General features: G+C 32.7%; 3 protein-coding genes across 4 annotated transcripts; all 3 read left to right on the forward strand.

The window, feature by feature from the left end:
* The first annotated feature begins 770 nt into the window (after window positions 1–770).
* On the forward strand, window positions 771–1,414 carry LOC146920021 (uncharacterized). The gene has a single exon (XM_085713392.1). It carries the CDS (start codon window positions 901–903, stop codon window positions 1,276–1,278), a length of 378 nt encoding a protein of 125 aa, XP_085569518.1. The 5' UTR covers window positions 771–900; the 3' UTR covers window positions 1,279–1,414.
* Window positions 1,415–4,456: 3,042 nt separating this feature from the next.
* LOC146920022 (uncharacterized) lies at window positions 4,457–8,951 on the forward strand. Of its 2 annotated transcripts, none has more exons than XM_085713412.1 (4): window positions 4,457–4,640; window positions 5,433–6,219; window positions 6,426–6,860; window positions 8,155–8,951. In XM_085713412.1, the coding sequence occupies exons 2-4, from the start codon at window positions 5,514–5,516 to the stop codon at window positions 8,331–8,333; spliced, it is 1,320 nt and encodes a 439-aa protein (XP_085569538.1). In that variant the 5' UTR covers window positions 4,457–4,640; window positions 5,433–5,513; the 3' UTR covers window positions 8,334–8,951. The 2 variants fall into 2 exon arrangements, with proteins under 2 accessions (XP_085569538.1, XP_085569539.1); XM_085713413.1 differs by having other exon boundaries at window positions 5,512–6,219.
* Window positions 8,952–14,862: 5,911 nt separating this feature from the next.
* MAN7 (Glycosyl hydrolase superfamily protein) lies at window positions 14,863–18,360 on the forward strand. The gene is made up of 5 exons (XM_085713410.1): window positions 14,863–15,239; window positions 15,516–15,713; window positions 16,194–16,316; window positions 16,862–17,067; window positions 17,449–18,360. Exons 1-5 carry the CDS (start codon window positions 14,907–14,909, stop codon window positions 17,906–17,908), a joined length of 1,320 nt encoding a protein of 439 aa, XP_085569536.1. The 5' UTR covers window positions 14,863–14,906; the 3' UTR covers window positions 17,909–18,360.
* Window positions 18,361–19,842: the final 1,482 nt, after the last annotated feature.

The following is a 19,842-nucleotide window of genomic DNA, read 5'->3' on the forward strand; positions in this document are numbered from 1 at the left end:
TGTGACATGTATTTTGAAACGGATGAAATTTTTTTTAGTAAAATACCGTAGGAATATTTCCCATAGCACTGCACCTAAATGTTGTCCTAGAGGGGATAATTAACACGAGGTTATTTTAATAGACAAACGAAATAATAATAGCTACATGAAAAGTTGTCCACACATAAGAGGATGAGTCGGGTTCAAACACCTATCACATCGTTTTGTCTTTCGACATTTTATAGTTAAACTAGAATTTGTGGACCAAAGTTTTTATTTTTTTAATTTCGACGTTTTTATTTTTTTTAATTGTACCAATAATTTTTTTTTTATTGACTATTGTACTGAGTATTTATTAGAAGCATCAAGCATATCCAACTCGTGAACATCACTTTTACTAATTTTTTAGTCATACTATCACGAGCTTGTCTACTCTCTCCAGCAATTTATTTTGAATGTTTCAATGTTTCATGTCAAAGCAATAAAACTTTTAGGAAATAAATAAATGCAGTTAGGGGCACTTTGAGTTTGACTAAGGAAATCAAGCTTGGTGTACCAGGAAAAACTAAATCGTTATTCACACATTTGTTATTTTTAATATATTTTTCCTTGGTCTACAATGTTATTTATTCAATTGTGGGCGGAGTTTTGTTGGGCACGGCACAAAAAGTCAACAAAATTGCATCAATGATATTGTTTTCAAACTACGTATATAGAAAAACATTAAATCAAAACATTACATAAAAAATACGAACTTGACATCATAGAATATATAAAGTACTCTATTATGTGAAGTGCTACAAATTACCACAACTCTTACCAAGTCACCAACCATTTTCCTTTCATATCTATACTCTCCTAATCCATCAACCAAACATTCAAAAGCATAAAATCTTGCTTTTCATACAATAGGATCCAACCATGTTTAAATCCAATAGTACTAGAAGAGGCCATGAGAAGTATGAGAAATTAGATAAAGAATTTGGTGGACATAATGAGACTTCAAATGAAGATTACTTGAAGAGGAGCATAAGTGTTCCTTCAGGGCCATCAAATATAAAGACAAATATGGCTATGGCTTCAACCTTAGGGGATATTAATCTACAAAGAAATCCAACAAAGAAAGCAAGTAGTGATCATAAGGAGAAGAGTACTACTCATCCACTTCTAAATTTCTTTGATTTTCGGCGAAAGAAGAAAGCAACATCAAAGCCTGAATTTGCAAGATATGTTGAGTATTTGAAGGAAGGAGGCATGTGGGATTCTAATTCAAATAAACCTGTTATGTATTATAAATGATATGTTTTGCTCAAATTTTGAATTCAATTGATGTTAGTGGCTTAGTGCTGTTTCTTGTAAAAACTAGAGTTTGAATTTCATATCAAATTTGCATAAGAGGATGTGGATTAAAATATAAATGATTTTCTTCATCATTGATATGATGTATACATGCATGTTTATCTGCCTATTGAATCTAATTGGATATGATGATATAATAATGTCCTTAGCATTTCTCTTATGGATTTACCATACCATCAAAACACATTCAAGGAAGAAATTTAGAAACATCAAACTTTCTTCATAAACAAATTTTAACTCCCGATAATACAGATTTGGCTTTACAAACGAAGTTTAGAAAATAAAAAGATAGGAAAAATATAGATCTTAGACTTGCAACTACCATTACCAATACTGATCTGGTCAAGAAATGGAATGCTGCAGCTACGATACCATGCACTTCAAATATTCGGCTTGGAAAAATGTATATTGTGTAGATATGTTTGGATATTATGTTTGAATATTTTGATGTGGATGTATGTTAGAGTACATGTATCGATGATATATTACATAAAGGTCTTGTTAACGAGTGTCCTGATGCACTCTTTAAGAATTTCAAAAAACGAAATTATTCTATAAAATGATCAAATATTTCAATTCCGATGCATTGATTAAATAAATTTTCAAACATTTTCTTGTGCTTTTTTGGTTCAGACTTTATAAGTTGAACCAATATTTTATACGTTTGATTCATATAATCCAAAATATGTCAATATAGTGAAATTGACTATGTTTGAAACAAAATATTTGGGGAGTTCGACACAATTCAAATTCTATAATAAAAAACATATATGCTTGTTAAAGTTTCAGATTCTAGAATATCTATCCATCAAATACAAGATTTTTTGTGGTCTACAATGCATCGACAATTATTGTGATCCACGACCCATATAAACTTCTATAAATTAGCACGTTATGTTCATTTTCACTCTACAACACATAACAATAAACATTTTCCTTTTTCCATTTCGTTTTTAACACTGACCTTTCTAGATTATTTTGATTTATTAAATCTCAAATACAATTTGAGTTTTTTCAAAATACACAAAAACTAAAAAATGACGAGCAATATTCGTGGGAGAGATTTCTTATTCGAATATATAGTTTATTTTTACAGTTTATGTGGTCCATGACCCAGATGAAACGAACTCTAACATAGCTGCAATTTATTACAACAAAGGAAAACGCAATCCGATTCGGATTAGTGTTGATTTTACACTGTCTGATTCGAATGATCAATTCGACCTAATTAATTGTCGTCTCAACAACGATGGCACGAGAATGATGGTCAGTGTTGAGTATCGTCATCCGTCAATTGACTCAGACGAACGTGTTCAGTTCACATGTATGAAACTTAAAAACAATGACAATGTCAGAACAACACTCTATATTTAGTCGGTATAGTTCCAAGGGATCAATCGAGATAGACACTACCTTGTTGAGATATATTCATGTTATTCAGACAAGATGAATTTGTCCCGGGAGATACGAAGAAATCAGGGTGTGAATGAACTTGATGAAGAAATTAGTTTGACTCGTCCATAATTTTGTCGTTTTTATTTTATATTTTTAATTTATGTTGCTTTTGTTCTTGCATTCTTTGTACGGATTCCTTAACCAGTACACCAGGGGAATTGATTAAGGAATTCGTCTTGAAAATATAAGTTGTTAGTTTTAATCAAATAATAATTACTTTAGTTTTGTTTTTTGGTTGGGTAATGCTAACTTGTGTCCGCCCTTAAGACACAAGTTAATGAATCAAATATAGAAATAGTTTATTGAAATGTGTACATTGAATTTAATCTTTAACTTTTTAATGAATTGAATGCACAAAATTTAAGAGAATATTTCTTCTTTTAGGTTTCTTAACATATGCTCTAAGGGCACAAGTTAGCATTACACTTGTTTGTTTTTATATAAAAACTTAAACTTGTTTTGCTTGATTAACCGATGATCTTGGATCACTCTTTAACATTCTCGTATTTTTTCATGCAATTGTTATTATTGTAGTCGAATTATGTTGTTGAGAGATGATGAAAGTACTTTAATAGAAAAATTATTGGGTCTTGTGTCTTTTAATTATATTTGGATTCTAATATTCAAATTCAACAAACACATTTTAGATTATATAATCCAAACATATTATTTTCAGATTCTAGATATCAAAATTAAAGAAACACATTTTAAACTATAAAATCCAAACGAAAACATAATTGAAAATTCAGAGGAACCCAAGAGAAAACAATTTCCCTAGAAAGAGGTAAGGTCCACCGAACAAAGGACACAACCCTAAAAGAGAATAGAATGATCTAAAAATTAGAGATACAGGAGAAACTCTTTAAATTAATACTCGGTAAATTAATAAACTCTCTAAAATAATAAATTTGTCCGGTCCCGACTTAGGCCAATGTAAAAAATTGAAAAACTCGATAAAATAATAAGGTAACAATTTTTCGGGAGATCCCTTTATAATTTTCGGTCCCAAGAAAATCATAAATTAAGAATTCATAGAAACTTGCTTAAGAATACATTGAACACATTTGTTCCTCTTGTTTGCATTTACTGTACTTCAAAAGTCATTATTGATTTCCAATGCATATGAACACAGTAGTTACTAATTTACGTTGAGTCCCAAGGTTCGCTGCAACGTAATTCTAAGAGGCATAGACTAATTTGCCTTTTTGTTTGGTATGTACAGTATAATTACTTAAAAACTCTTTAAATTAATAATTATTAATTTATCGATAAATTAATAACTCTCTAAATTAATAAATTTCTCCGGTCCTGACATTATTAATTTATAGAGTTTTAATTATAGATATAGAGAATAGGGCCGTGATATTTGAACAACTCATTTTAGACAACTTATGTGACAACTTCTTTTTTTCTCTCTTTTCATTGATCAAAAACAATGGAGAGAGAAAAATGAAGAGAAAGAATAAGAATATAATGTGAGTAATGAAGAGAAAGTTGTGAAAAAGTTGTATTGGTTTCTTAAAAAAAAAAAAAAAATTGTATTGGTTGTAATATCATAGAGAATAAGATGGTGATAGGTACCCACCCCCCACCCCCACAAAGTCCCAAACAATTGGGGAGGAAAAAATAGTGTCACAAATTCTAGAATAGAAGAGAAAATTCCAACGCAAAACTCAAATTTGTAAGAGGCGGTTGTTGCAATAAAAAACACAAAGAATTTGTCCATATTATCTGTTTGAACAAAACGCAAACAGTTTGTACGCATCGTTGAAGCTTCGTTCCTTCTCTTCTCATATGCTTCTTCTCTTTCTCTCTTTCATGCTTAACCTTCGTTTTTCTCTCACCAGGTTTTTTCCTCTCCCTCTCTCTCTCTCTCTATTGTCTTTTTTATTGATATTTTTGCGGCAATTTTTTTGAACTTGTTTATGCTTTCTCATAGACTTTGGCGGTTTCAATTTTTGAATTTTGATTATACTCTATGCTTTATTATTTTTCCCCTACTTTCTGGGAAAATTTATATGTTGTTTTAGTTTTTCATTTCAATATGTTGAAGGCAGGATGAAAGATCAAAAGATGGCACCAAAAATTGTTTGTGGGAATATCTCTAGTTATTGGGTATACGAAAAATTGCTTTTTTCTTACTTTAAGGAAGTTGCATCGAAGTAGATTGTTTTTTTTTTGGGGGCTTGCATTTTATTGTTTCCAAGTTTTTGCAATTTTGTATTGTTGCTGAAAATTGTTTATTTTTAAGATTTAATCATCATGTATTAATGGTAGCTGCAGCCTTAGGAATTTGGATATAACCGCTTATGTATAAGCTCGCATAAGCTATTTTTATGGCAAAAGATAAAATAATGTTAATTTAGCACATAAGCAGACAACTGCTTATGTTGAACAGCTCAACACATGTTGATAATCACTTGTCAGACTGTATGCCATAGCTTATGGAAACAGCTTAGCATATGTCTATAACTTGTTTTCAACTTATTCTCATAAGCTCTCCAAGACAGCTTATGAAAACGTCTTGTAACACGAAAAAGTCTGATTTTATTTATCTTTTGTTATAGAATAACTTATACACAGTACTTATATGGTAAATATTTACTATAAGCGTTTAATTGAATTGTTTATTCAAACAGGGTATAGATTGCTAAAACTTGTGCTTGGATGAGAAGCTGTATTGAAGTATTCACGTTTATGTGTCGTTGTAATTTACAGACATGCCGACATATACTGCAATAGCGTTTGATAGGTTTTTAGAGACTAGAGCTTCTAAGCCAATTGATAAACCTACTCCAACTTCAATGCCTGTACCAAAAGCTCAAAAACTTGAGAGGACTACTAGTGCTCCACCTGTGAAAAATAAGGTTCCTCGTCCTCGGTTAAAGCCAGCACTTTATACTACACCCGAGGTGAGACAACTTCCGGTTGTAGATTCTCCTTCTTCATTCCCTCCTTCACCATACATCATTAACCATAAACGTCGTGGCCCGCGTCTCCACAAGAGTTCGTCTGAGGCCAGTGTGCTGTCCAGGAAGAATAATTCCAGTGACGAAAAGGTTGATGATAAGAGCTTTGATACTTGTGCTGCAAGTTCAGCGGGTGATCTCCAATTCAGTTTTACAAACCCTGAACCTGTTGAAAAGGAGTGTTTGAATGGTGTCTCTGGTGGTGAATTTGATAGAAGCAATGGAAGTGAACTGATGGTTGGACACAAAGAACCAGAGAGTAGTAGCTTTGCAAATGATTTGCTCAGGGAAAATGCTCCTGCATTGAATACGTCAAGAGATACAGATATTGAAGACTTCTTTGACCCGCAAGATTCAACGAGTTTCACAAGTAACACTGACGTGGAAGAAAATGCAGGGACAGACCTATCTATGAAATTCAGCAGTCCTGGCGGGGAGTTTTATGATGCCTGGGAAGGTAAACTGGATTACCTTCACTCCAATTTTTCTGTCGCGAATGCACGTGGCAATAGTAGGATTTTTTTTAAATTCTTCTCTCAATGTCATAATGCAACTGTGATAATGGGGATATCTAAGTTTTTGATGAATATATCAATCTTATTGCATATTTCGTATTTCTTATTTCATGTCATATTAGCTTACTTGTTTCTTCTCTTTCTGTAGAACTATCATCGGAAGCTGCTACTCAAAATTCTGCATCTGATGTTGAAGCTGAATTGCGTGAAATGAGATTGAGTCTATTGATGGAAATAGAGAAGCGGAAGCAAGCTGAAGAATCCCTGAACAACATGAGAAATCAATGGGAGAGTATTAGGCAGGGGTTGTATCTAGCAGGAATCGTTTTGCCTGCAGATCTTACAGCTGTTGCTGAGGGTGAGCAGCTGAATTCTGATCCAGTGGAAGACTTATGTCAACAACTTTATGTTGCTAGGTTCATATCAAATACTATTGGGAGAGCAACTGTTAGGACTGAGGTAGAGATGGAGATGGAAACTCAACTAGAGTCAAAGAACTTTGAGATTGCTCGACTCATGGAACGTCTCCACTGTTATGAGACCATGAATCATGAGATGTCTCAGAGAAACCAGGAAGCAGTAGGTAAGACTTATGTCACATCTTTGGTCTCTTAATTGTTTTGATTGTGTGAACATTAATCATTTTTCTACTTCTAATTAGGTAGATTTATTCAACTAGTGGACATTTGGTTTGTCATATTTCCCCTCGAAACAGTTAACTTACTGTGCAATTAAATTTGGTCATATATATGTTTTAGAATCTGGATAGACCACAAGAGTGTATGTGTTGACTGAATATCATGTATTTAGTCAATAGCCGTAGCTGTGTTGGGGATAGTTGTTTTTTTAGGAGTTCAGACTTGCATATCCATGGCAGGACATGGTATTTTCTTAGATTGCTTCAGTCTGTGAATGGGCGTGATCGCACTTCTTAATCAACACCCGACTGACACATGTTGGGCACTCAAAACTGGGCTGCTAATTTGTTTTTTTCTTCCGAAAAGCTTAACCATCACTCATATATAGCCTGACATGGAAGGATGCAACTGTTCAAAAAAGCCATTTAAAATATAAATAGGAATGATTTTAAAAGACCTAAACTTTTATTAGGAAAGGCCGTCTTATGCGTTGTGACCCACCGAAAAAATTTAGACAATTGTCTGTTCCTGTGCTTCATAGATGGTAATTGGTGGTATAAAATTAGCCCTCCTCACCAACCAATATTTTTTTATTTTATTTTAAATTAAGGTATATCTTAATCGTTAAGGTTTTAAAGATTGGAAAAAAATTGATTTTTTGTGATAATAAAGAACTAAATGCCAAGATAGTTTGAATTCATAGCTTAAAGCTTGCATTGAAGTCAGTGCTATAATATGCAAAATCACGTATATTTTAGTTATTGATATGTTCTGATGTCTCTTGGGAGTTGTTATTTGTTATTGGTTTATGTTGTAGTAAGAGGACAAACCCCAGATGCCGTAGTTATGGAAACCTTCATTATTTGAAACTTTTTATTGTAGTGGATCCAACTCCATTTTCCAAGTGTTATAGGATTTTCCTAATAGCTAGATGGTATTCTGTTTGCACTAAAACACAAAAGTATAACATCCTTTTTGTGAACATTGCATTACATAGTTAAATTACCTTTTTCCCAGCTTAAACTATGCCTTGTTTTACTTAGCATCGTATTAGTATTTTCTTAATGGCTTTGCTGTGATTTTTCCCTAACTACATGATATTCTGTTCGCACACAAACATAAAAGTGTAACATCCTATTTGTAAAGATTGCATTACCTTGTTCCCAGCTTAAAGAATGTTTTGTTCTAATGAACCTGCTTAATTTTAAATCTCATTTACATGATTTTTGTCTTGTTTAGAGATGGCGCGACGCGAGAGGCAAAGAAAGAGTAAGAAGCAGAAATGGATTTGGGGTTCCCTAACGACTGTGATCGCACTTGGTACGGCCGCAGTAGCATGGTCTTATCTTCCTGCTGGTGGAGAGTCGTCCTCCGCAGAAGATCATCCAGTTCCTGAACATGATGATGCAGCTAAATAATTCACACCCTATACTCACTAACTCTGAATCCTTGTTACTCAGATACTTTAGGAGTGAACAATAGAAGTTATACATGCCATAGTGTGGTCAACTCATCTCTTTGATCAGCTACAAGTTTCTTGCATCCTGAGTATGTGCATAATCCAGATATATAGAAGAATGTGTCCTTCACTGGAAGTCCTTGTAGGCAGTTTTTTTACGGGAGTGTTTTGAACCACATGGTAGAGAAATATGCCATAGCATCCTATGCATTGGAGCCAACTGTTTTACTTGTCATGTTTAGCCATATGATGCGTCTGGCTCTGTGCATTTATAGTTATGGGAGTTTTTGTGAGCATTTCCACACTAGAGAATTTCATTGTCCGTTGAATGTAAGCTTGACCAACTTAAAGAGGTGAATCCATTGAGCGGTGATGAATGCCGAATTTCATTTTTGGTTTTTTGTGTTGTCACTGTCAAATGGTGAACTACTCATATATCTTGATGCACCTTGGCATTTTCCATTGTAACAATGCTACCAACTGTTGGATCATGCTGTTGTAGTCAGCCGTAGTTTTTGTATTCTCTACAACAATGAAGTGGTAGAAGGTTGTGGTTAGAAATTTATCTTTTATGGTATATATGAGTCATTCGTTGATTACCTATAAAGTTTTTTGGAATGGCTACAGCTATTAAGTTGTTTGGAGATGAAAGGTGGAGTATTTGGGGTGTAAGTTTAGCAGAAGGCTGAGTCTGCTCCAATCAGAGGTCGAAGTAAGAAGTTATATTATATCACATCACATGGTTTTAGCAGTGCTGTCGAAATAGAGTGTTTTATGATAAAATAAACTATGTTTTATCAATTGTTGGGCAAAAAAATAGTTGATATACAAGAATAGAACCAGCTTAGTAGAGATGAGAAACGACCGACAAATGAAAAGTACTAGAAGAGGTCTAACAATGTTGCAAAGCAAACTTCAAATTCCATACTCCTATTTAGTGTTTGACACGTCTTAAATATGATTATTTTCGGTTGGGATAACTTATTTGAAACCCAAAAAAACATCAAGAGATGTTAGTTTATTTGGAGATAGTAGAGTTTCATTGGTTTGATATGGGTCATCATATGGCAAGGGGACACTTATGGACCCATTTCTAAAGAATTATCATGTTTTTGGAAGTGTATTTTTTTCACTAGATCTTGTATTCTGAGATTGCTTTCTAGCTGCACAATATTCACGTTTTTGAATGTGTACATTGGAAGTGATATTGAAGGTGTGAAAATCTCCTCTTAAAAAAATGCTAGTCTGGATTTGAGGTGTGTTTTTAGTTTTTCTACCATTGGACTTCCATACGACGAGAGAAGATCTGGGAGAGTTCATTGTTCTTTTCTACGTGAAAGAAATCACTGCATCCCATATAAGAGAAAATAATCAATAGTTATGAGTACTTGTGATGGAATATATTTACAACCTCTCAAGGAGGGGATGAATTCTCCCAAGTGAAATTTTCTTAAATTTTCTCAATTGTTACATCTATACTATTAAACACGAGAGAAAAAGAGATATACTAATATTATAAAGAAAATAAGATAATGAGTATGTGGTTGAGATGTAACAATCGAGAAAAATGGAGAATTCCACTTGAGAGAATTACATTTATACCTACTCTTAACGTAGACGGGAGTTGTGCAAGCACTCCAACCCGAAACGGGGGGATAATTTGCAATAGCACAGGCTTCTACCTCTCTGGCTTCTTAAGTTTCCTCTCAAATTCGACTTGTATTTTGTTTGCTAACCTCACGACAATTCACAAAGGCTTCCGGCTAGCAGTGGACATGGGTTTCGAAGAGTTGGTATACCACTCAGATTTCCTCCTCTATATCAGTCTTATCACGAGTGATGATGCTTCAAAATACCATACCTACGCGATGCTAATTCAGGATATAAAGGGTGTTATAGTTTCTTGCAATTTCACTATTCAGCACACTCTCAAAGAAGGAAATCAATGTGTCGATTTCATGATAAAACTAGGAGCTTCGTCAAATGGTGACTTCTTAGTCCATTCCCCCCCGACCTCCTCGCTTTGCTTAGGAACAACAGCGTTGGGAACATTCTTCCCAAGAGCTTAAGCTTTTGTCTTTGCTTTTTATTTTTTTTTTCTTGTTTGATTAACTTTGTAACAAAAAATATTAGTATCGGAGAGAATCAAACATGAGACATTAAAAAATAGCATACTCTCAAATCCAAGTCAATAACATAGGACAACTCAAGTGGGTTTAAATACTTGATTAAATAAATAACTAACTACACATGAAATCAATGTAAATAATACTATTTTTTTTGGTCGAATGTAAATAATACTATTTGAATAAGCAATTAGATCTTGAGATTTAATTGTGGCAGTCATGGTCATGGTCATGGAGAAACATGAACGTGACTTTGTTCACCCACGCGTCACCATATCCCTTCCACACTCTACCTTAATTAATTGTCCCCACCATCTTCCGTGATTATTGCACGTATACATATACAATACCTACCATATCAATTCTGATCCCACATGTATGTCTGAATCTATGAAGCCCCGATATGGATACGGATACGGGTACGATACGATACGGGTACGCGAATACGTCAAAAATTTCAAATTTAGGATACGATACGGCTTGGATACGTTTACAATTTTTTTTAATATATATATATATATATATATATATATATATATATATATATATTAGACATAAACGCACAAAAAATAAATAGCGTGAAATCTTAAAACTAATTACACCAAGTCAAAATACAATGGACCATTCACCAACTAAGATATCCTTTAAACCAAAACATACCATATAAACAACCTGCACTATGATGATACCAAGGTAGTATGAAGATAGTCACCCTTTTCAAGTAATGGCCAATATAATGATCCCAATTTACAAAAATTAATACTTGTGATCAAAATACAAAGAAAAATTTTAAATAAAAATTAAATTAAATCATTCGGATACTTCTGGGATACGTATCCGGGAGTATCCTTAACGTATCCTTGAGGTATCCAATATATTTTTAAATAAAAATTAAATTAAATCATTCGGATACTTCTAGGATACGTATCCGGGAGTATCCGCGGAGTATCGGTATCCGATACGTATCCGACACGGGTACGGCACCATTTTGGAGTATCCGGGCTTCATAGGTCTGAATCTATCTATAATCGAACAAATTGGTAAGAACTACTCAGAAGTTGTAGCAGTAGTAATTTTCCATTATGGATTCTACTTACTAAGAACACAATCTTGGGGGCCTTTAAGACATGTCCAGGGCTACCTTTGACGGTGGCGTATCTAGGAGTTTGGATTATGTCTATACATTATTTAATTTTTTATTTGATCAGATTTAGTTTGCAAAGTCTAGTTATATTTAAACTATTCTCACCTAAATTAATTAGGCACAATAAGTAGCATTATGAGATTGAGAAGAATGTTTGGTGATAAAAAATCGGATACTAAAAAATTGATACCCATGTTTGGATATGAGCATATATATGCTGCTGCTACAAAAACATGGGTCAAAATAAATAGGTTTTTCACAATATGCCACGTGGTGGATCATATGCTAGAGATTGCAAAACCACAAAAGTGAAAATACGAGTAAATGTTTATCAAAAGGAATGGATGAGTAAGCTAGTGTGCACAAAAAATTCTCATTTTTATCATAAACTTGCAAATAGCTAGAGTTTTCGTCTTTTATTTTCAGTTCATTTGCTCCTGCTCATTATGAGTGGTTCTGGTTGTGTTGGGATACAGTGCCAGACAAGTGCAGTGCTTGTATGCATGTATGTACTCCATATAAACCTGCCCCATATTTTGATCCATTGAACTTTGGTTATTGTCGGTGCACTTCAAACAAGTCATTTTCGGTTTTAAGGTTTAAGCTTCGTCTTAGAAGCTCATTTAAGTAAAAAAACGCTCAATCAGAAAACCGTTACACTCATACTTACAGATTACTATGTATGTACTATTAATTTCAAACAAATTAATTACATAAGCATGGTAATAATATTATTTTATCCTAGATAATAATTACATTAAATTTTAAGTATATTTATTACAGTAGTTTAAAAATTAGAAGTTCAGATTTTGGTTTTGTCCTTTTTCGTTGCTCATAAAGCCACATCTAAAAAGTGTGGCAGTTGGTTTATCTGCCTTCCATATTACTATACCAATTGAGTGTCGGTACTCTCGGGGACTCATAGATTAGTGGACCATTTTATAGTTTTTTTCTTTCTTTCCAATATTAGTACATCATAAAATATTTATTGAGGCTGATATTATTCTTATAGGTGAGGCTCGTATTATTCGTTTAAATTAAAAAAATTTATATATTTTTTAGGCGAGGCTTATATTTTTTTTTATTTCTCAATATTCTATTTTTTTTATTTCTCAATATATTTTTTTTTTTGTGGTGGCTGGGGTTCGAACCCCAGACTTGCATATTTTATGCATTGTCCATAGCAACTGAGCTAAACTCACGTTAACTTATTTCTCAATATTTACACACACATTAATATTTATAGAGAAATAAAATAAACAGTTAACTATGAATAAACAATTAATCTGTATAGAATTGTATCCAAATCTTATAAACAAGGTTTCTAGTAGGGCTGACAATAAACCGAACCAACTCGATTAGAGTTCGTAATTCAATTCGACAATTGATTCGTCGAACTTGGTTCATGAACCAAATGAGCCAAACTTGAACTGAAAGTTAAGTTCGTCAACTAATTGAACTGAACTTGAGCTATATGTAGTTCGACTCGTTTGGTTCACGAGATGACTCGATTATATATATATATATATATATATATATATATATAACACTTAAAAAATATTTTTAAATTTATATATAATTGATTTTACACAATTAGATAATTGATTATATATATAATACTTTAAAACCTAAGACAAGCACTTAGCAATAATAGGATAAAAATGAGCTACTTTAAAATTGATAGACAACGTCATGCACAATGTTGTTGTAGTTTTTAAGGATTTCAAAACTAAAATAGTCCCGCATCGGAACATGCATGAAAAATGGAGGATACGACTATCTATAATAAGAGAAACATATGACATAAGAAAGCAAAACTGGATTTGGTGGTTGCATACCAGTGTTAATTGCTACTATGTGTAATAATAGCTAAACTCTTTGACTTTTGAGTTGCGTGGTTCAAGTGACTTTACTCATTTCCATACCTAAAGTTACATGCTTTGAACAAACGAATTGAACCTAATGAACTGAACCAAACTGTTCGTGAACTTTAAACGAACCGAACTTGAGTTGAAAAAAAAAGTTCGTGTCAAACTCGAACCGAGGTTTGAACCGATCCAATTCTTAACGAGTCGAGACGAGATCAGACAGGTTCGATTCGACTCGACTCATTTCCAGCCTTACTCTAGTTCGAACTTCTGGACGAAAATATATGTTTTAAATAGGATATCTTATTGTAGGTGACCAACTAGATTATCCCACAAAAATTAGTCATCAAAGTCGATGAATATATTACAACAATAACATGTTTTAAAAAATTAACTAATTAAGATATAATAATTATTAGGGAAATTAAGACATAATTTAGAAGTTAATTCAATTTAGAGTTTTATTTGTGCGATCATTGTGGACAAATAGATACCTAGTCATAGTTCACTTCTCTTAGTAGATCATATTTATAGACTACCCTTGCACAATTGTAGATGAAAATTTTTGTAAGTGGTATTCTACAAACTAATTTTTACTCCACTAATAAATTTGTTTATGCACTAATTTTCATTAGCTATTGGGTTAATTATTGGTAATTATTCATAATTTAGAAAAAACCAAAACATTAGTTATGTTTCTTCTCTCAGTTTATCCAAAACAATTCGTTCTTTGGTGGAGTTTATTACCCACTTCAACTCAATTGTTTAGTTAATGAAGTGTGTGTGGGATAAGAGTTTGACTTTAGTAAAAGGAGGCGTTTAAATCGTATTTAAAAAACGGTTGTAAATTGGTCATTAATAACTTCAGTTAATATTAATTTTCATTTCTTTACTTTTTATAGTAAAAGTTAGACTCTATAACTTATGCCATTCTTTAAATTAAAAAGAAAAATCATAATTAGCATAAGACTATTTTTGTAATTGTATTCATAAAAAAAAAATTAAGCAAACTGGGAGGTTATTCTTTGCTTCTTTTGTTTTCTTTTTACACCTCAAAATAATTTAAAAGTGGAATTGCTTTAACTTCACTACTTTAGTTGATTAGGTATAGAATATCTATCACCCTAAAAAAAGGTCTAGAATAATAATTACAATTTTCAAAAGAATTTTCTTTTTCTTGCAAATCTTCAAATTTATTTTCCTTACTTGTAATTAATTTCCTTTGACAAACTTCCTTTTCACTTTTCATGGTCCAACAACTTCCCATTAAAGAGATGCACTTTTGCCTTTCCTCTTAAGTCTTACCACTCACTATACTAAGCATATAACAAACCAACAAAATAATTCCTCACACATTGATAGTGTTTTCAGTGTATCTTGAAGAAACTAAGAGAATGATGAAGCATTTTGCTTTATTATTTCTTTTGGTCATTTTGGTCCATCAAGAGTGTTTTTTCAATGTCAATGTAGAAGCTGCTGGTGATGGTTTTGTGAGAACAAGAGGCATTCACTTCATGTTAAATGGAAATCCTTACTATGCAAATGGCTTTAATGCTTACTGGTTAATGTATACAGCTTCTGATCCATCTCAGAGATTCAAGGTTTCAAATGCTTTCCGTGAAGCAACAAGCCATGGACTTACTGTTGCTAGAACTTGGGCTTTCAGTGATGGTGGTTATAGTCCTTTGCAATATTCTCCTGGTTTCTACAATGAACAAATGTTTAAGGTATTTTATTTTTCATAAACTATTCAAGGTCAAACAAGCTTTAAATTTTTACAATTTGCTTTGTCATAACCATCCTTGAGAAAGGGTCCTCGTAATCCAAAGTTAGATTACGAGGTAAATAAAGTCAGATCAAGAATTGTTTCCGTAAAAAAAGTTGAAAATTGTTCATTTTTTTGTCTTAAACTTCCAGTTCCTTGCGGAAATTGTTCGATTTAATATATCATTTGGTAGTTGAATGTATTTTGTATCTGATTGTCTATGTTTGTTGGTTTGAAGGGATTGGATTTTGTTATATCTGAGGCTAGAAAGCATGGGATTAAGCTGATACTAAGCTTGGTGAACAACTATGAGAGTTTTGGAGGGAAGAAGCAGTATGTGAACTGGGCTAGAAGTAATAATGGACAGTATTTGACATCAGATGATGATTTCTTTAGGAACCCTGTTGTTAAAGGTTTCTACATCAACCATGTTAAGGTTAGCACTAGTAAAACTTCTTCTGTCTTACTTGGTAAAAATTGAATATGGAAATTAGCATATGGGTGAGATTAAAACATTAGAAAATGAAATTTGTTCCTTTTAGTTTGTAGGATTGGAAACTCTTTTAGAGAGTTTTTATTAAAATTCGTGACTCTGATAAAGAATGCATTAGTAACATTACTAATACTGTCTCAATCACAGTCACAAATTTGCTAGCATTTGATTTCGAATTAAAACTTTTTTCTTATTTATGAGTTAACATAATTTTCTTTTATTTTTTTTAAGACTTAATATCCGGCCCAATAACCAACTAATCCGAGCACTCTAATTCCATCGTCCAAATACAATATTACTTATGAGTTACATAATTAAATTTGCATTTGATCTGATGATACTTGTATAAGAAATACTAGGAGCATAGTTTTGTAGTTAGGATGACATAATTTGATGTGATTTATTTTCCTGGATCTTCCACAGACTGTTCTCAACAGGTACAACAGTTTTACTGGAATTCATTACAAAGATGATCCAACAATCATGGCATGGGAGCTTATGAATGAACCTAGGTGTACATCAGATCCTTCAGGAAGGACTATTCAGGTCAAGTATTTTTATTCTTTACTTTACTTGTTTCTTGCTCTTTCTTGATTCTTCCACCCCTTTTTTCTTTTTATCTCTCTTTTCCTTTTTGACTTTCCCCACTGCTTTTATTCCTCTCATTGATAGTGATAGATCAAAATTTTGCACAAAAAGTACATAACTAGCCAAATAAATTACACTTCAATTATTTTACGGATTTAATTATGAACATTTTTTACATAGACAATTGATCGTAGTTGTTAAATCATTACAAACGTTTGATTTTTATAGTAACTATTTTTAAAGTCACATATATGATTGATTGTGATTTGTTGACCGCGTATCAAAACTAAACCTATTTTTAAATCTTAAGCAACTGGTTTCTAGTAAAAAAGTGTCTTATTATAATCTAAAGTCTTACCAATATTATTGGTAGTAGAAACTTTTGCAATAGTATGTATGTGGCTTAATATGATTTGGACAAATTTCACAAATCACGGACCTGATTTTAAGGCCATGCTATACTTTCCATGAGCTGACTCTGACTGTTTAACTTTTGATTATAGGGTTGGATCACGGAAATGGCTTCTTTAGTGAAGTCCATTGACAGGAATCACTTATTGGAAGCTGGACTTGAAGGGTTTTATGGACAATCAACACCTCAAAGGACCAAATTCAATCCTACTATTAACAACATAGGGACAGACTTCATTGCCAACAATCGAATCCCAGGCATCGATTTTGCAACCGTTCATTGTTATCCCGACCAATGGTAACTAAAAATATAGTAGTGCCTAGCATCACTACTCCCAAAATTCGAGAACTCCCATTTTTAATTTGTTTACAATGCAATTTTGGGAGCATCAAAGTTAAAAATTATTTAACACATTAGTTTGTGAGCATATTCTAAGATTTAAATTGATCAATACAATCATATAAATCATTTTGAAATTTCATTAATTTTAGAATCAAATCATTTAACTTCTAACTAAGTACATGTTGAGAATCATGATGAGTTTCACGAAATCACCATAGCTCACCATGATTCTGTCAAATTCACTTTCAATCCAAATGTACATGATTTAATTGGATTAACTTTTCATATGCATCAATTACAATATAACAACTGTTTTTTCTTTGATTGCACAAACAGGGTACAAAGTTCAAATGAGCAAGATCAGCTTGCATTTTTGAACAACTGGCTCAGTGCTCATTTCCTAGACGCACAATATGCTCTAAAAAAACCAATTCTAGTAGCAGAATTTGGAAAATCATTTAAAGATTCAGGTTTCAGTAGTAACCAGAGAGATCAACTTTTCAATACCGTGTACTACAAGATATATGCGTCTGCGAAAAGGGGAGGTCCAGCGAGTGGAGCATTGTTCTGGCAACTTCTTACAGAAGGAATGGAATCTTTCGACGATGGCTATGGAATATCGCTTGGTCAGAGTACTTCTACTGCTAATGTCATTGCTCAGCAATCTCATAAACTATACCTTATTCGGAAGATTTATGCAAAGATCGCTAATGAACGACGATGGAAAAGAGCTAGATTTAACGGAAGAAGGTCTTCGCGCGTTGGTGGAAATAGAGGAAGACAAATTGGTTTCTGAAATTGGAATATGGACTAGTAGTTTGCTTATTATTTGTGTTGTGTTGGGAAGACATTTTTAAAGTAAAGGTTTCTCTCTTTGAGATGAATCAGAATGTTTACGTCCAAGAGGGTAACTAAATTATATATACGTGTTTTTATCGCCATGTCATGCTTTCGGCTTCTCGTTTGTTTATTAGAGAAAGCTAAGGTTGTTTTAAGTTTTTCTTTTGCATCTACTTGTGTTTTGGTTATCCTACAAGCACAGTAATGTTGTGTAATAGTACTGTTAGTTTTATTACATGTTTTTCTTGATCTTTCTTTCTATTATGTCAAGAAGAATACAAAACTATTAAAAGTAAATAATTAAGGCTTCCAGATTGTGTTTGCTGATGTATTTAACCGAAATAGGTTAGGGCTTTGTGATTATCGTTTCTCTAATGTATTTCATGGGCTCAAACTTTTGTTGTTCTACACTCTTTTTTCCTTCACCGAAGTTTTAGTTTTATTGCATTGGGTTTTTCTTATAAAGTTTATAATGAAACAGATGTTGGTTGTGTCCTTGACCGTTTACTTTGAATTTTAGCCTAATTCCCCAATTTTATAATTTTTCTTTCTTTTGTTTTGAATAAATTAAATTCATTTTGTATAAGTTGTTCCTATAAAGATGATAACTTTGTTTTTGATGTTCATGTATATCATATGATCAATTATAATCGATTCGTACATGAACACATAATAGCATTTGAAAGGAAAGACAATCTTGTTGGATTGTTGTTGTTCCCACATCAAAGGAGTCTAGAAAACACCACGAAAATACTAAAATAACATCATCGGCAATTAACTGCCGATGAATTTTAACCGGCGGCAGTTAACTGCCGATGGAAATTGAGGTTAAATTTGCCGTTTCATAATGTTTCTTAGCCTTGTTCAAGGTCTAAACAGCAATGTTCATCTTGTTGAATGCTGCATTTCATTGAGATTTCAGGGTTGTGGAATGGAGTGGGCTGCTTTCTTGTCCTGTTGGGCAAGGGCCTCATGTGTTTGGGCTTCACTATGTGTTGAACTTTTTTCTCTCTATTTTGAGAAAATTTTATTTCCTACCATTAGCTTTACTCCTACCCCTACACACACCTTGTCTTTGACAATTTGAAAAAATAAATCTCTCCTACCTCACTCCACGTGATTCTGGAAAATTCAAATTTTGTAGGAGCAATTGAATTTGAGATCGTTGTGGATTTAGATAATCTCTTTTCTTTCAACCACAAAATATGATCATGTAGAAAAAGAGACTATTTTCTTAATATAATTTAGTAGATCATATGATCAATTATAATAGATTCGTATATGACCACATCAAGGTCTACAATTGTGGTTGTAGTTACACCGTGATTCTTTATTTCGCGTAAAATTGTGAACAAATGAAACTGTTACATCTACGATTGCACTCGCGACGTGATAAACACAAAAACCTTGATGTTGCAACAATTGTCTTTTGGACATCATCATAATTTAAAACCATGATTGTATTATGTTAATGAAGAATACAATAACATCTGTATATCCTATGACTATTAGTTGGTTGATGATAAATTGATTTTGATGTGCTTTATACTACTTTAGATTTGGTCTAAATACTTTCTCTATGGACTAAATATTAAAAGTAATGAATGTGTTTTGCATTTGTTGACTTTATAGGGCTTAATTGTTAAATTTGGGTAATTTTCAAATTTTATTTTTACTTGACATTTATATCTTGTGAAGACCATATATCTTGGGTTACAAATATCTAAATTGGGTGATTTATGTGGCCATGGAAAGCTATGAGTCATAGGGTAGGTAACAAAATATATATACTACGAGAAAGAACTATAGTTATTACAATTTACATATACAAGCATCCTCAAATTCAGTCAGATTCAACTTGAAAATAAGTCTCAAAGTCAAGGTGCAGCA

The sequence above is a fragment of the Medicago sativa genome, chromosome 5, assembly GCF_051527215.1.
Source record: "Medicago sativa cultivar Bolivia chromosome 5, Bolivia_mono, whole genome shotgun sequence".
NCBI classification, from domain to species: domain Eukaryota; kingdom Viridiplantae; phylum Streptophyta; class Magnoliopsida; order Fabales; family Fabaceae; genus Medicago; species Medicago sativa.

What these genes read in the sequence shown, in the direction of transcription:
- LOC146920021 (XM_085713392.1), top strand. Translation starts at nt 901, where the DNA reads ATGTTTAAATCCAATAGTACTAGAAGAGGCCATGAGAAGTATGAGAAA.
- LOC146920022 (XM_085713412.1), top strand. Translation starts at nt 5,514, where the DNA reads ATGCCGACATATACTGCAATAGCGTTTGATAGGTTTTTAGAGACTAGA. An exon ending in GTTTTATGATGCCTGGGAAG is followed by an intron (nt 6,220 to 6,425) that starts GTAAACTGGATT and finishes CTCTTTCTGTAG; the next exon opens with AACTATCATCGGAAGCTGCT. An exon ending in GAGAAACCAGGAAGCAGTAG is followed by an intron (nt 6,861 to 8,154) that starts GTAAGACTTATG and finishes TGTCTTGTTTAG; the next exon opens with AGATGGCGCGACGCGAGAGG.
- MAN7 (XM_085713410.1), top strand. Translation starts at nt 14,907, where the DNA reads ATGATGAAGCATTTTGCTTTATTATTTCTTTTGGTCATTTTGGTCCAT. An exon ending in CTTCAGGAAGGACTATTCAG is followed by an intron (nt 16,317 to 16,861) that starts GTCAAGTATTTT and finishes TTTTGATTATAG; the next exon opens with GGTTGGATCACGGAAATGGC. An exon ending in CATTGTTATCCCGACCAATG is followed by an intron (nt 17,068 to 17,448) that starts GTAACTAAAAAT and finishes TTGCACAAACAG; the next exon opens with GGTACAAAGTTCAAATGAGC.